Source organism: Pholcus phalangioides, unplaced genomic scaffold, assembly GCF_987345545.1.
Source record: "Pholcus phalangioides strain wild (caught in Gottingen) unplaced genomic scaffold, Ppha-v1.0 ptg000010l_1, whole genome shotgun sequence".
Classification (NCBI taxonomy): domain Eukaryota; kingdom Metazoa; phylum Arthropoda; class Arachnida; order Araneae; family Pholcidae; genus Pholcus; species Pholcus phalangioides.
Window position 1 is genome coordinate 9903328 of NW_028301603.1, and position 16212 is coordinate 9919539.

Below are 16212 nucleotides of genomic sequence, written 5' to 3' on the forward strand. Positions count from 1 at the left end.
AGAATTGTATCGAAATCTCATTATCATAAGCACACCCTTCCTCCCGGGCCCCCATGCATTTGGACGTCACTTGGTGGAAATATTGAAAGTAGTAGCAAAGCTGTGAGTCTTCACCCTAATTCATTCCATTCTGTTTGACTTCTGGCTATTCATTCAGTCATTCCAGATGATGGTTGGATTGGAGTACCAGGTTTCAACTTATTGAAATTTGGGGTTAGCCCCTAAACATTAGAAAAACTATCATTAAATAAGTCTCGTCTGGTCTCCACCAGAAATCGAACTCGGGTCCTCTTGAAAACCGAGCAAGCATGCTACCATACACACTACATAAGACATGACCTTGCCTTCCTTATTTCATGCACTGTGGCAGGAGGCACTGAAGTAGAGACAGTAGCCGATGGTCCACAAGTAGCATGGTAAAGAGAGTGAGATGGCTTTTTTCAGAGCCCAATACATCAAGAAAATAGATCTTTTCTGGATATTATGCCGAGTTGAACTCGGAAAGAAAAGTAATCTGGTTTCTGCTGGACTATCAAATCCAAACCATCTTGCAAACTTGGCAAGTGTGCTACCATATACACCCCCTGGAGACATGACTTGACTCAGAACCTGTGTTTCTTATCAACACTGGAAACATGACCCTGGGTACATGGTAGCATATGACACTCGCCCGGTTCTAAAGAGGGCCTGGGCTTGATTCCCGATAGAGACCGGATGACTATTTTTTCTGAGTTTATATCAGCATAATATCCAGAAGAATTCTTTGATGTACTGGGCTGAGACAAAGCTGTCTTCCTCTTTCTATCATTATATAAGATTTCAATATTTCATAAAAATTATAAAGAAAATTAAATTATGCAGGTCACTGAAAGTTTCAGGGTAAAAAAAAACTTGATGTTGATATAGACATTTTTCTTTGGTTTATTCCAAAGTATTATGTGTGGTATTCAATATAAATTTAAATATATCAAAACCAAGAATTGAACACCAAAGACCACTCATCTTTTCCACATTCATATAAAGAATCTATATCCATAACAGCATATTTTTTGACAGCATTTTTTAGGTTTGAAGCAGAACCAGTCCAAGACATGAGCAGTTGCATACATTATAATTCTAGATGGGAAGCAAAAGTTTGAAAAAAAAACTAAGACAATAGTGGATAATAATAGTGTAAAACTGCATGATTTTTGACAATATGAGAGACACTGTGTTGTCAAAGTTGATAAATGAAAAAAATTGAGTGAAGAGTTGAAAGTTGATGGGATGTTCAAAACTAGATCTGAGAAACTGCAAAAATACACTCTCATTCGTTTTTGCTATCCCTATCCCTCCACAACATTGATAAATCAATCAAAGAAATAAATTGTAAAATTTGAAGTCTTGTAAAATTATAAAATTTTAAGCTGAATCTGATGTCTGGCACCCAGAGTACAACAGAGATATTCAGCAGTGTAGAGCTAATATATGTCTAATTTCATAGAAAAGAGGTGCCCAGTCATAGTTTTGCACACACACAAAAAATAACACTTGAACAGACTCTGGTTAGAGAAAAGTGCTTCACAAAGACTTCATTTTCAGCAATGGAAAGCAATCACACACAAGACAAAGCCTGAACCATAGGATGGATGAGAAGTCAGTTGAACCCATGAATGACCTCTGCAGAAACTTGCTTGAACTTGATGCTGAATGACTGACTGCATTTCTATGTTGAAGGAGAATACCTCCTTGTCTGTCTCCCAACACCTCACATGGATCTTCAAAAAATACTGCTGGAAAGCAAACTGATGCGAGTGCTGTTTGACATGAAGTTTAAAAATCACTACTTTTTCCAGGAAAGAAACCATTTCTCTACACCCAACACTTCTAGAACATTTTAATTTCCTCTCTTTTAGGTGTTATCTTTATTTGTGAAAAGAAAAACTTGGAACTGCTTCTTCGTTAGTGGATGTTATTGATAGAATCCAAATGCCATCATCTGTGATAATGTCTAAGACAGTTACGGATCAAATGGGGGAGTGATGGGGGATCAACCTTCCCAAGAGCCGAATAGGATTTGTTTTGAAGCATCATTGTCAAATTTTTCCATCACATACTTGCACCAATCAATAAATAACTTACTTTTTTGCTTATCTATCAACAAGTGAGACACCCATCAACTTGTGACTTCTCTCAAAACACTATGAGCAAAAAAATAAAATCATTCACTACTACTGATGCAATACCTACTTCCATGTAAGTTATTTAGGGGTCCTCTTTTGCCATAGGTGCTCTATGGGAATGTAATTTTTTTGGGTAAGGGGCTCACAGCTATGGGAAGTGACCTAATTGGTTCTTTATTTTCAAGGTTTGCTTCGCTACAAACAAAATGCTCAATAAATCAGTCAAGAACACATGTCGATGATGAAAGAAAATTTTAAAATTGTAGACAGCTTCTACACTGTGCACGTAACTCATATAAATTCTACTGGGGAATTTCTAACAAATTAGTGCATGTCGAAATGAGCAGATTACTACTGCTTAACAGTACATATGTCTTATAAGCATTCCTCTGGAGAATTTCTAATGAATAAACATGACAGCTTTACATGCTGGAATGAGTGCTCTGAGTGTATGTGTGACTTTGGTGTATTTATGTTGTCAGAATTATATGTGTGTGTGTTTCTTGTTCCAATAGTGCTTTCATCTGTCTTTTGTTTTGAGGTGAACACAGCAGATATCCAAATTCTCATGTTATGTAAGTATTGTGTTGATCATGCCTGTTATCCAAGGAGCTTTGATAACAGATTACTACTACATCATACATACACCTTGTATAAATTCCCCATTAGAGAATTTATAATGAATAGACCCACGCCACAAAATGTGCGTGATTTCTGAGTTACGCACGTTTCATGTTGCCTTTTGTCTTCTACATTAGAAATATAGGGATGCAGACAGCAAACGGTCAAATCACTCGGTTTTGAAAAACAAGATTTAAAATCATAAAACATGCGAGCTCTATCGCAATACAGAGAACTTAGGAAATTATATCAGAAAAAAGCTTCTCTTGAATAAATACTTTGCATCCTACATTCTTTCAGTCTCAATTCTAGCACTACAGTGGTAAGATGTTTGCCTATCACGCCCCAAGGGTGCTGTCAGGTCTGCAGGTTGGATATACAGAAAGAATATAAATACCAAGATCTTTTCCCCACTGAGATTGACGTGACCACCAAGAGTTGACCCCTTCATTTCTAACCCAATTCCATCGGCAGTATAACGTCATGGCAGGAGTTGGTGTGTGGTGAAGTAGTCTCAATACTCATAAAAGATAAAATTGCCAAACTTTGTTTATCTAAAAAAGTTCCAATCTTTTTTACACCCTGAAACTTCCATACAGTGACTTGCATATTTTGCGCTTTCAGTCTCTTTTAAATTAATTTAAATGTCAAATTTTCATAATTATATATTATTACATAATTACATAATTAGTCTATGGGACAGTTCTTTGGAATCTGTAGGTATGGAGCCCAGAAACAGTTGATGTTATGCATTCCTCTTGAGGAATTTTTAACAAATCTGTACATGTCGGAACACATGTTGTGTGAAAGCATGTATATGCATGGCTCTGACATATTTCTGTTCCTAGAGTTTGTGCCTGTTTCATATTCTTGCTACTGCTGCCATCTGTGTTCTATAGATGGTAAGTGCTTGAATTTTAATGTTATGTAAGTAGCATGTTGAAGGTCTGCCTGCTCTTTGCAGAGAGACTTTTTCAAATGTGAGACTGACTCGCATTTGTGGCAGTTGATGTAACTGCAGCGAGTCAATTAAATTTCAGTGCTGATTCAAAAATATCAATACTGAATTGTTTAAAATAAGCTTTCAAATTTTTGAAATAGTGCTCAAATTGGGATCTGAAAAAACGATTTCTCAATGAGATTTGGCCATATTCTGAATGATAGCACAAAAATTATTTCGTGTGAAATTATCATACATTAACTTTAATTCCAGTTATATAAAAATATTAACAATTGGTATAATGACTGGTGCAACATCATCATGTCATCATTGTAAGGCTTTTCGTTTGTTTTCGTCTTAAATATTTATAATACAAGTAAACACTCAACAATTTTTTTTTCGTCATTCTAAAAAAAAAGTTTCATCAAGCTATTTGGTTGCTTTGTTCTTTAACAGTTGATACAACATACCTCTGTCTACAGCATCTGAAAAAGAAGCGAGAACAAAGAGTTAGATACGCTGTGAAATATTTGACAGACATTGAGTTTATTGTGGCAAAAGACAAAGCATTGAAATAATTGGAATTAGAAAGAATCAACTTGTTTTTAAAGCTTGAATTATATTATCAATTTATGGCAGCAGCATTTTTCAACAGCTCGATTTACAAATGGTAAAATCACTACAAGTTCAAATTTTTTGGCTTTACTACTATTCTGAGCTATGTGAGCATATTGTTATGTATTATGTAATTGATTGATTCAAATTAATTTTCCCCCCTTCTTCATTTGTCTCCTTTTTCTATCAATATCACAGGGAATATATTGAAAAGCTACAAGAACTTACAATGGGGAACAAAGTTCTTGCTACAAATAATAGGTGGCCAGATGAGTTGCAGTAGTCATGTTTACAGTGTAATTTGCATAATCATGATCATTTTGGAAACGCTAAAGTGTGTTCTAGCAGTGCGCAAAATTTTGTTAGTTGCTTGCAACTTTTAGGTGTAATACGGAAAGTGTAAAATGTCTGTTGAAAAATCTAAAATTCATCACATCATTTGGTTCCACTGGAAATCCAAACTTAGTGCTTCCAGGTCTGCAACCACAATAAATTCTGTCTTAAGAGAGCCCACTGTAAGTGCCAGATCAGTCGAATACTGATTTTACTATGGACATTCCCCTCAACAATCCAGCTGGAAATTATCACCAATGCAAGGGCAATAAATATCACCAGATACACACTAACACACAAGAAGGTCCTATTGTCTGTCTGGTGAGATCACCGTGGAATAATCTTCTATGACTTTCTTCTCAGTGGACAAGCAATCGATGCTGAAGTGCATTGTGGCTATTTAGACAATAATCATGAAATTTTGAAGCAGAAAAGGGCATTGCTTGTGAACTGCAAGAATCTCCAAGATAACGCTAGGTCACACACAGTGAAACGTACGAAAATAAAGATTCAGAAATTTAGCTGGCAACTTCTGGACCCCCCTCTATACTCTCCAGACCTTGTTTTCACTAATTTCCACCTCTATTCATGTCTCTACAGAATCACTTGAACAAGAGCAAACCAAACATTTCTGAAGAGGCCAAAAATGAGGTTGTCAGTTTTCTCAACTCAAAAACTCCCTATTTGTTTTGAACAAACTTTCCAAAAATTAAAATAGAGATGGTTGAAAGTAAAGATAGGACAAATACTCGGCCACTATGTGGTATTCAGTCTATTTGACCCTTTTGCAGAATATTGGGGGCTCAAATTACTAAGCCGGATAATGCGGAGGTATTCTGCCGAATATCTGTGTAAATCTAAGCACAACAAGCTAATTTTAAAAAGTTATATTAATTGGAATTTTTCTCATAAATTAAGACGCTACTGATTATATTTTATTGAGAGGTGTATATTCGTTTCTGTGAAAGACGTCATGTCAGGAGGGGGGAGGAATTTCTGGGACAGTGAAAACATGAAACTGAAAATATAATCCTACCCCAAAAAAGTGAAAGTGGGCATGAATTATACACAAGTTCACTAACTAAAGGATGTACCCGGACAAGATATGTATTGAGTTATTGAAAGGGCCAAAGAAAGGAAGAAATTACGACACTAAGTAATAAATTTTACAATGCTTTGCTAGTTAAGAGTAAATAATGGTTGACATTCTTTTAATTCAACGTATAATTGGTAAAAAGTGTTTAAAAAAATTGATACTGCAAGTAAGATTGAAATACAATTTATGATTGTTAAATTTTATTGTCAATATCATGACAGTGAAAGTCTTTCAATAGCCATTTTTTTTAAATATTTATTTAAATAATAAACTGCATAATTAAAATTCAATCATTCAAAATTACCAATAATTTTATTTTTAATGAAAAAAATAAGTTTTATTCATAATTGTGATGAATTTTGAGAAAGTTGATATTTGGCCAAAACTTTAGAAGAATATTTGAATATTGGGCAAAATCACGATTCGTCCCACCCCTAGTTGAAAGTTATAGATAACAATGGGAATTATTTCTGAAAAGAAATTTCTTGCTTTTTTTCTGAATACTTTTTTCCATTTTCCAAACAATAAATTTCTGGCAAGAAAAGTTTCTCACCTAATATTTGAGGATCCGAATAACCTAAATTTTTTCTAGTATGAACATTTTGTAATCTCATCAATGTAATATAATGCTTTTATCGCCATAAAGATGCATATCTTACCGGAAGCTGATTTAGATACATCTACTTGAACATCCGGCACCGTGCCATGTGATTTTTCTCGCTTAGAGCTTGACAAATCTAATGGTGCTTCTACAAAAGAAAGAAGGCATAACATATGTATTACATACGTGCCAATTCAGACTTGAAAAATCGACAGTTAATCATGTGAATTATATATTTTCATATAATTGTATATTTTGCACCGAAGAAAACATGTAATACAAATAAAAGGGAAAATTGGGGATTTTTGGGATTGTATAAGACAGAAGTTTTCAACCGGATCTCCATGACTACTTGAGGAGGAAAATAAAATAAATCTGTAAATTTGATAAATAAAAAAAAGAGGCCTACAGGGTCCACCATAGGCATTATATAATAAAACGGGCTCCACTGGCATAGGATAATCATAGGATGACCCGTTTTCCTCCTGGGATGTTATCTACATATTTTTTTTATAAAAATGCTGCGTTCCCCCTATCTTCAACAAAGCCTACTACTACTAAACAAGACCTACACCTCATCCATATTCCTCTGCAGAACTTCTAACGAATTGGTACAATGGTGTGTGTGTGTGTGTGTGTGTGTGTGTGTGTGCGCGCGCACGCGTGTAGTGAACCTTTTGTGAAATTTGTTTCTGTGTAATGTTTGTTACACATAGATCTGCCATCAATTTTTCTAACTATGCATGAAGTGTTATGATTGAATAGTACACTGCTATAGGCCTGTTGCTCTCTGCAGCAACACTTTTTAATGGGGAGATCAGCTCATGTTTCTGCCTCGAAGTTGGGAACCACAAAAAACAAACTTCAGCCGACCAACCCTGTGGAGACAGTGGGGGAACAAAGCCTACTGGAAAAGTTTATTCTTCACTGAAATCGAGAATTAAAATTATTTTGCCAACTTATAAAAGAAAACTATGATCATAAATATGTGAATGTTATATCACACATATTTGCCTCAATCAACATTTCTTTGCACAATTAATTTTAATCCACTGTGATTTGCAGTAGCGCTTCATTTTTTGCCATTGCCGATTTTAACAATAATTGACAACTTCACTCACTTTTGGCACATTTGGCAATAATTACCTGTTTTTTATAATTGACATCCTAATTTCCTATATTTTTCTGAGAGAACTCAATTCTTCTCTCTCAATCACTCCCCCATCGTCATGCCTTTTTCACATTCTTAATTTTTTTAAACACATTGTATGGCATCTATATCGTATTCCAAGTATATACTTTCTGTATTTTTATTCAAGTATAAAAATACAGAAAGTATGCTAGTACAGCTTTTTTGCTTGTCTTTTTTCCCCAATAAAACCAACATTTAAAGCATTTTTTATTTTTGGATAATTCAAGGTGACCTTGGTCCCATCCACCTCAGATTATCGAGGTTCTACTGCAGCACTGAACAATACAAGATAATAAAGCACATTGAGTACCTGTAGAAGAATCTTGAACAGTTGTTGGATTAATGCCATAAGCAATGTAATAAGGGTAGGTGTGAGGGTAAAACTGGAACAATGACGAGGCAGGTGCTCCATACCAAGGGATTACTTTCTGAGGGCAGGAATCTTCGTTGGCTGAAGTAACACATAAATCATTATTTTGGTGATTCGGGCTTCCGGAAACTTGACCCTCCTTATTGCACACTTGGTCTGAAAGAACAGAGCAAAAGAAAATATTATTGAAAATTCAACATTCAGCCAATCAGCAGTGAAATGAAATATAAGCTAAGAGATAAAACTGACCACATATAGGCATTGAAATTTTTTCTAAATGAAACAAAAACAAGTCCTATTTAAATTGTTGAATTTGGGGGGGGGGGGGAATTAGACTTTATATTAAAATGAGTGTAACTACCATTTGTCAAGTGAAACATTCATCAAAATCAATGAATTGTTGAAATTTGATCCTCACCTGGTGATGAGTGATTCTTGTTGCACTTTGGCGAAGCATAAGATGAGGTCTGGTCAAGACAGCAGGTGCAACGATCACAGTTTTCCTTGACCAAATCTTGCGCAGAACATTTCTCTGAGTAAGTGGGCGTACCATTGGCATCAGTGTACTGGCAAACGTTCAGTTTTTTGCGACAAGTTTTAACCCTACTGTCCTTTGCATCCGTATTAGGCACCTGATGTGATAGCGACTTGGCTTTGCGGCAAGACAAACAACTGGAAGACTTACATGACGATGACTTACAGCAATTGCTGCTAATGTTATCGATGCTTGATGGGGTGTGGGGACTCCCCTCTGACGAGCTGCAATTTTCTATGCATCTGGTTGGTGATATGTGAGTGTGTGTTTGGTAGCTCGCATTCGCTTCCCTACTCTTGGACTGATCTGTTCGAGACGAAAGATCCAGCACATTTTCTGATGGGGAAAAAAGAATGTGATTTATATTTCTTAGAGTTCAAGAACATAAATTATTACATCTGCAGCACAGAAATAATTTCTACAACCGAAAGAAAGAAGCGAAGCCTCGATTAATATGCAATCAATACAAAAAGAAAATGTTAGCCACATTTCCAAAAGAATTTCTGATCAAAAAATGCCAACAGCAACTTTTGAAAGACATCAGAGCAAAATGCACACCTAATCAAATAAGTTAATTTCAATGGACACATGCAGAAGAGTAAAAAATTATCCATACTACAGCTTGTCCCATTGTCTTAGCACTTTACCCATAACAGAGTTCCCAGCAAAATTGCTAGATCATTTTCCTGACTTACCATAACTCCTGAAGAAAGAAATATAGACCTAATTTAAAATCTTGAACGTCCAAATTTTGAATTTGTTTTTTTTTTAAATTCCTTTTCTTTCTCCTTCACAGAATTTTTCCTAGCTATTATCGGAATATTTCCCTGACTATAACCAAAAATATTTTACATTTTTCTAGACTTTTGCCAAATACAGTGAAACATGTCTAAGACAGACACTGTATGCTACAGACCAGCCTCTTACCTGAGTTAACAGGGCTACAATTCTTTAATTGCTGTCTGTGCTTGTACAAAAGCATTATAATACAAATACAAGGCCACAATAAGCAAAACGTCCAATGATGTGAATTATGCCAGTTCATCTATAATTAATGATTGCAAGAAAAATGGTAGGCCCGCACTTGTGATTTGCCAAAAAGAAGAACAAGGCGAAATAATTTTTTTTCTTTGAGTGTGCCCGATGTCAATATTTGAAGGGTTTGACCAAATTGACCAGTCTGTTAAATAATGTTACTTTTTGTAAAATTGGGTTTCTGACTGAATAACGTTCTATGTAGCTTCTGTTACACGTTCCTTAAATAAGTTCCTGCAGAAACCAACAAATATCATTGCTATGCTACTTTACATAGCTGCAATAGTGAGTTGTATAATATGAACAATGATCTACATTGCCATTAAGCTTGTTAGTTTTCTTCATTTACCTTCCCACATAGGTCATAGGAGTTTGAAAGAAACGGTCTATGTTACTTAAAGGCAAAAAAAAAGCTGCTTCCTCTAATTCAGCTATGACTTTTATTGTCTCCTCTATAATTAAAAAAAAACACATAGACAGTTATTTGGCTAAACCCTTTAATTATTGAAGCAACAACTAAATTTATCACTGAGCTAATAGCTTCATGCACATAAATGCTTTTCCACATAATGTTGCACACTTTTTGTACATGTGCTATGTGAAGCTATTTTTAAACTGTTTTTATTGCAATTTCCAAGTAGTAATATGTGGTATTTACATGTAGTATATATTACTATGTTGTATATACAACTAGGTGCAAATCGAGAGCTGGGGGAATACACATCACCTTGGATCTGCATCGGTTTTCTAATGTTGAAATTTAAGCTATTTTATACATTAGTAAATACATACAGAAGAGTCTCGATAATCCAAGGTAAACTGGACCAACACCATCTCAGATTAATGAAAACTCTGATTGTCCAAAAAGTAATAGAAAAAGACTTTTTAAGTGAGTGTGTATATAGGGGAGCACCTACTCTTATGTTTTGCCCTTAATTCATCACACAACTGCCAAGACCCATGGCCTCTTTCATAGCTCCCATATTCTGCTGCAAGGCCCATAAGGATGGTATCTTTCATGAACCCTTCAATAATGAATTTACAGTGTGAAAAAAAGAATTGTTCAGGGTTTCCTGGCTGGAGCTCTGCCAGCCCTACCCTTGTGGGGACCATAACCTCTTTGTAAGTGAGACTGACAGGGGCTCGAGGGCCTGAACCAATATGAATGTTGTTTTTTTCTTTTTGTTAACTATAAATTTACTAGGAAAAGGATTGTGAAAACTTCTGACCTGAAAGGCCACAGAAGAACCCTGCCTAGAAATCAAGACCCCCTTTAGTTCCCGTTAAGATCCCCTTATGACAATGAAATCTTGTGCCCACCCAACATACACAGCCTGGGGGCACTCAAGTGCAGAAGCTTCCCCCCTGCCCTCTGGTAACAAGATCTGGTTAAGATTTGAGATCAAGAATTTAAATTGGTGCACAAGCATTTTGAATCAGGTAAGGGGATGGGACTCAGAAAAATAATTTCACCTGGAGGCCTTGATGCTGTTAAGATGGCCCTGCCTTAAGACTGAAATTACTCTTATTTTGTAACAAAAATGAGACAAAATAAAAGAAAATTTGTTATTGGTGAAAAACAAAGAGGCTCTGAGAAAGGAATTCCAAACAATCAGAGCACCTGAGATTATCCAGACCCTCAAAGTTTCAAGATTCTATTGCAGACCTGCCAACCTTGAAAACGCAAAAGTCCTGTAATTTTCTTACAAATCCTGAAATTTCCAGCAAAAAATCCAGCAATTTTTCCCAAAAATCCTGCAAGCCTACCGTAATTTTCTGAGCATAATCTGTGGGGTATGAGTCAAAATAAAGAAGAATTAAATGTAAAATTAGCAAAATATGTGTATATTTTTTTCATAAAATAACAGACTGTGTATTTCCATTTGCGTGTATGTGTATTTCCCTGAACAGAGATTTCCATTTTCATACTTAGTACAAGACAACCATAAGTATTCTTTATGGGCATTGTATAGTATTTCATCATGTGTATATATTGATTATAATTTTTGTTCATTTTTAATTGGGTTGCTATATTTTTTTGGAAATATATGACATCCATATTTTTATGGACATCTTTTTCTCAGCCACCTCGTTGGGCATTTTACCTGTTGTGGTGGTGTATTTGTATGGATGCAACATTTTCTCTGAAAATCACAAACACTTTCCCCTAAATTTCTCAAGGTTTCACTAAAGTGGGAATAAAATTTACTCATGCAGATGCCAGGACATTTTTTTTTATTCTCATTTTTCAATGCTTTAAAGGAGCTAAATGCCAATGTGCAACTTATTGCAGCTATGTACTTTCATTCTTTAACATGCATATTTTTTGGCAATTTCACTGTCTGGAAACATTTTTTTAAAAAAGCACACTGGCATGCTCCTCCGCACAAGAAAATGATAAGTTATGTTCCACAATAAATGATGTAAATAAACACTCTATATGGATAACAGAGACAACAGATAACATATACATCAGAAGCGGAACTGCTTTGAGCAAAATTTAATTTTTTGTCACTTTCCATGATCTTACAATTGTCCACCACGTGCTTCTGTGTATGAACGTGTTTTGTAGAACATCTGCTTCGCCTTGGTGTGCTACAGAAAAATGGCATCTACAAATGGAGCAGAAGGCAAACTGCTGGCCCTTCCTTGATTCGATTATAGAAGAATAATCGACCGTGAAACATTTCTTGAAAGCGCACTGATATTTTCGACCAGCCATTGTGAGCTCTAAAGCTGGGTTTTCCTAGGTGCCACACGCAACGTGATTCACCCAGCGCAACACGCCATACACTCACCAATAAAAAAAATTACAAAAGCAGTACGACTGTTTTCCTACAGAGCGCAATAGGGCTCATGTCAGATGTGATTGCCGACTGCTTCTGGAGGAGTCAAATGCATTGTGCGGCGCGCGTTTTCTCGATCTCTTCATTTTTTTTCACGTTGTTTATTCGTTGTTTTCTTCACTTCTTTTCAAACCGGAGCATGCAGACGACAGAGTTGCTGATGCAGGGCCATATACTATATAGCCGCCCTGAGCTGATGCACCAAGCTAGGAAAACGCAAACGTGTAGCGTGATTATGTAACATGTTTCTGCTGAATGGTCCAATTCATGTGGTGCAAAAAACCTACTCCAAGGAAAAAAACCCGGCTTCAAACATTATAAAAAAAAACGATTCAGATTGAGTTATCGAGGGCTATCAGCTGCACGCTTCTAAGGCAAGCTGTTTTTGTTAACAGGTTTGAATGGCTTTCACCACATTTCAAAATTTTGTTTTATCATCCTGAAAAATATCCCCATGAAGGTACCAAAGCTGTATTAACAATAATAAAGCTTAGGAAGATAACCTGGAGCACAGCCGACCCTAGAGTCAGGATTGCACAACGTTTTGTAAGCGCCCCTATTCTGGTATTGCAATTAAAGTTTGAATAACGAAGATTCCTGTGGGGGGGGGGGGGGGGGGTGAACCGCGTTCGAGGATCTGTTTACCAAAAAATATTTTGATTATTTAATAATTTCGATTTAACCCGAAAAATAATTTGATTTTTATTTTTCTTCAATTTTTTCTCATCAATTCAGGCAATATGTAATTAAAATCTGGAAACCCTGCAATCGTTTAAAAAATCTGGCATTGCTGGACCAAATCCAGAGAGTTTGGCAGGTCTGCTATTGTATATTAAATTACATAATCGAACTGTGTTTGAGTGTAATACACTCCGATTGTGTAGTTGTGGGAATGGGCAATATCTGACAGTGAAAAATTAAAACTTGGGTATTTCCTGAAGTGTAAACAAAAAAAGGATATGTTGCAGTCAATGTCCGAAGTCTGGGCATTTTGTGAAATGGCTGGTTTTAGCCAATATGTGAAATGCCATACTTTGGACAATGTTTAACATTAACTTCATTAACCTTATGGCATTTATAGACTATATTAAGAGAATTAATTAGTATAATTGGAAAGATATATATTTTTCACTTGATCACCACCTTGCAATGTGATACACTTAACTCACCTCTAACTGGGATTTCTGTAGCCATCATAGTCGGAGATTGGAAGCCTAGTGATGATCTGGCCCTTTCAGAGAGATCAGAGCATGGGCTGGGACGCTTGTTGAGTATTTTAGCACTAGGACTACCAGAACGAGGAGCTTTCATGTAAAAACTTTTCGTGTGTGACAAGGCACTCTTATGGTTAAGCACTTCATGGCTACAGGTACTATCATCCGGAAGTGATTTTGGAGACGTGTTCTCTAGCATCCGACCAGAGTTCTGCATTAAATAGTTCTCGGTACAGGCGCTATCTGAATGTGAATTACAGGCTACTGGCAATGATTCCATTTTCAACCGAGCATGTCTGCTATCTTGAATGTCAAGATGCTGCTTATGGTCAACTGGTGTGTCAGTTCTGACCTCTGACTTGATACCACGGGGACCGAACACAACTGGGGACACACACCCCTCACTGGTTTTAGACGATGCATCATCGAGCTCTACGGGTTCTTGTCCATCTGCTACCGGCGGAGTCCACGATGAGCTGCACAGAGGAGGGAAGTCCAGTTCAGAACCAAATGGCTGAGTTCTGGCTTTCTTAGCAGCAGGGCTGCTGTCACTTGGCGTCGTGTTGGAATCATCCTCTGTTTTCTTCTTGGGAGTGGGACTGTCTGTCACACCCTGCCGATTTGTGTCTGGCAAGACTTTTGGTTTCTTAGGTTTAAGCTTCCTTAATGGATGTCGTGGGGTATCATTAGACTGCACCCATTGGCACCTGGTCCCTGAGAAGTTGCCTTGCTGAGCGTTGAGTTTAAGTACCAGCCTTCCCCCTATAAGAATGGAAAAAGCAGACATATATATATATATTTCATAGAAGCATCATGAGTTCAATTATAGAATATGCAGTGGATTTGAATTAAAAAACCTCCTCTTAACACGTTTTATCACTCGAGGTCTTATTTTCAGTCATGTTTTTTGTTTTTTTTATATAGAAAAAGATTCTTGGTTAGAGAGTATTCAATCTTAATATGTTTTCATTGTATGGTCCTGACAAGTCTCAAATGTGATTCACATTCATTGTATTATTCTGTAACCAATTATATGACTATTTTTTCCTTCAAATTTCTGGCTCAGAAATTAGCAGATCATCTTAAGTGAGAGAAAAAAAGAGAGAAAGTACCTATTCCAATGCTTACCATGTGTCCCCCCATATTTTCATCAAAATAGTAAATTATCACCAGAGTTACAAGTGGGTATAAAAGTTTCTTTTTCTTACAGTATTTACTTGTATATAGGACAATCCTACATGACGAGATAATGATTTTAGAAATGTAAATAAGGGAAAACTAAAGTGCAGTTTCCTCACACAAAGAAAAAAATGCAACTTCGCTCAAGCATATAGGATGGCCTAGGTTTTTGAAGCAGTGAAAATTGAATAAAAAAAACCTTGTCCTATATGCGAGTAAACATAGTATTTTGACCAAATTCAATTTCAGTTGTCAACACTTTAGATCAGATTTTTCTCTCTAACCATTGGATCCTTGTTTTTCCTGACCGAAGAATTGTTGATTTGCCGATTAATAACAAATATGAAAATTTTAGTATTTACATATTATGCTGTGAATATTGATCAGATACTGCTAAACTTGCAGAAATGTGATTTAAAACGTATGTGGTACACTTAATGCTAGCAAGCAGCCAAGTTTAGGTTCACTTGCACTAAAAGCCGATAGTTAGAGTGTGCACATCCCCGGAGGGGGGTGCGGGTCATCATGCTCTTGCTGCGTGGGATGATGGATCAGCACATGACGCACCCCTGTAAAAGCCATCATGACAAAATAATCATATTGCCCATCCATTATCAATGCAAAATCTACTGTTTGATGAAGTTAGAAATGATCAATGCCATAATATGCAAGTACCTGAATTTCATATACAAGCGTAGAATATTGATAAACAGGTGCTAAATATGACTAGAAATCATTTAAAAAAAAAACTTACCTAAAAAAAACTTCAGACTTCCAACTGTTGTTTGTGAAGGCCCAGCAGTTTCTTGTGATAGCTCAGCAACACTAATCGTCTTCATGTCATCGCAATCGTCCTCAAGAGCAACTGGAATATCTTCATCAACTTCATCAGAAACCATGGCAGAAGCTGCTATGATGGTGGCGGGTGTTGGCACTTTTGAATCATCATTTACGTCTGCCTCCATCTCTTCTTCTTTTACCTCTTCTTCCGGCATCTGCTCCTCAGCAACTGGGTCTTCTTTGGTTTTTTGACATTCAGCCTAAGGATTAGCCACAAATGAACATTGACCAAATAAATAAATCCTCAATGAGTCAGCCCTTGTATCATAGAACAAAAGCATCAAAACTGTAGCCAATCATGCAAGGTTTGTTAAAAAAGTATTCGAGCATAATTTTTTGTGCATGAACCAATGAAGATAGGGAGGTGTGGTTTAGTGCATGTATATAGGAAATCCTAGTGTGTATGCTTCAATTTTTTTCCTGTCTGCAGAAGCTGCCAGTCGCCGGCAGACTGCCGATGAGTGAAGAAGAGTAAGTGAGTGCCATTGCATTTCAGTTTTTGGCAAAATGGCAGAAAAGCTTCACCACAGCTACTGCAACTGCATTAATCATGATAGAGCAGCCAATTGCGATGCAGAACCTCCTGCTAATACGCCTTAGTAATAGTTGAGCCATACGATGTGTACTCGTGAT

General features: G+C 36.5%; 1 protein-coding gene across 1 annotated transcript in view; it reads right to left on the bottom strand.

Annotated features, from left to right (window-relative positions):
- Nucleotides 1-3970: 3970 nt before the first annotated feature.
- Nucleotides 3971-16212, bottom strand: part of LOC149080877 (uncharacterized) — a 31092-nt gene continuing 18850 nt past the window's right edge. Inside the window, exons 7-12 of the mRNA XM_089237544.1 lie at nt 15494-15779; nt 13516-14322; nt 8349-8801; nt 7871-8086; nt 6427-6516; nt 3971-4208 (exon numbers count right to left, since the gene is read on the bottom strand). Of these exons, the coding sequence (XP_089093670.1) occupies nt 4153-4208; nt 6427-6516; nt 7871-8086; nt 8349-8801; nt 13516-14322; nt 15494-15779 (1908 nt within the window). The 3' untranslated portion in view covers nt 3971-4152. The remainder of the gene's footprint in view (nt 4209-6426; nt 6517-7870; nt 8087-8348; nt 8802-13515; nt 14323-15493; nt 15780-16212) is intronic.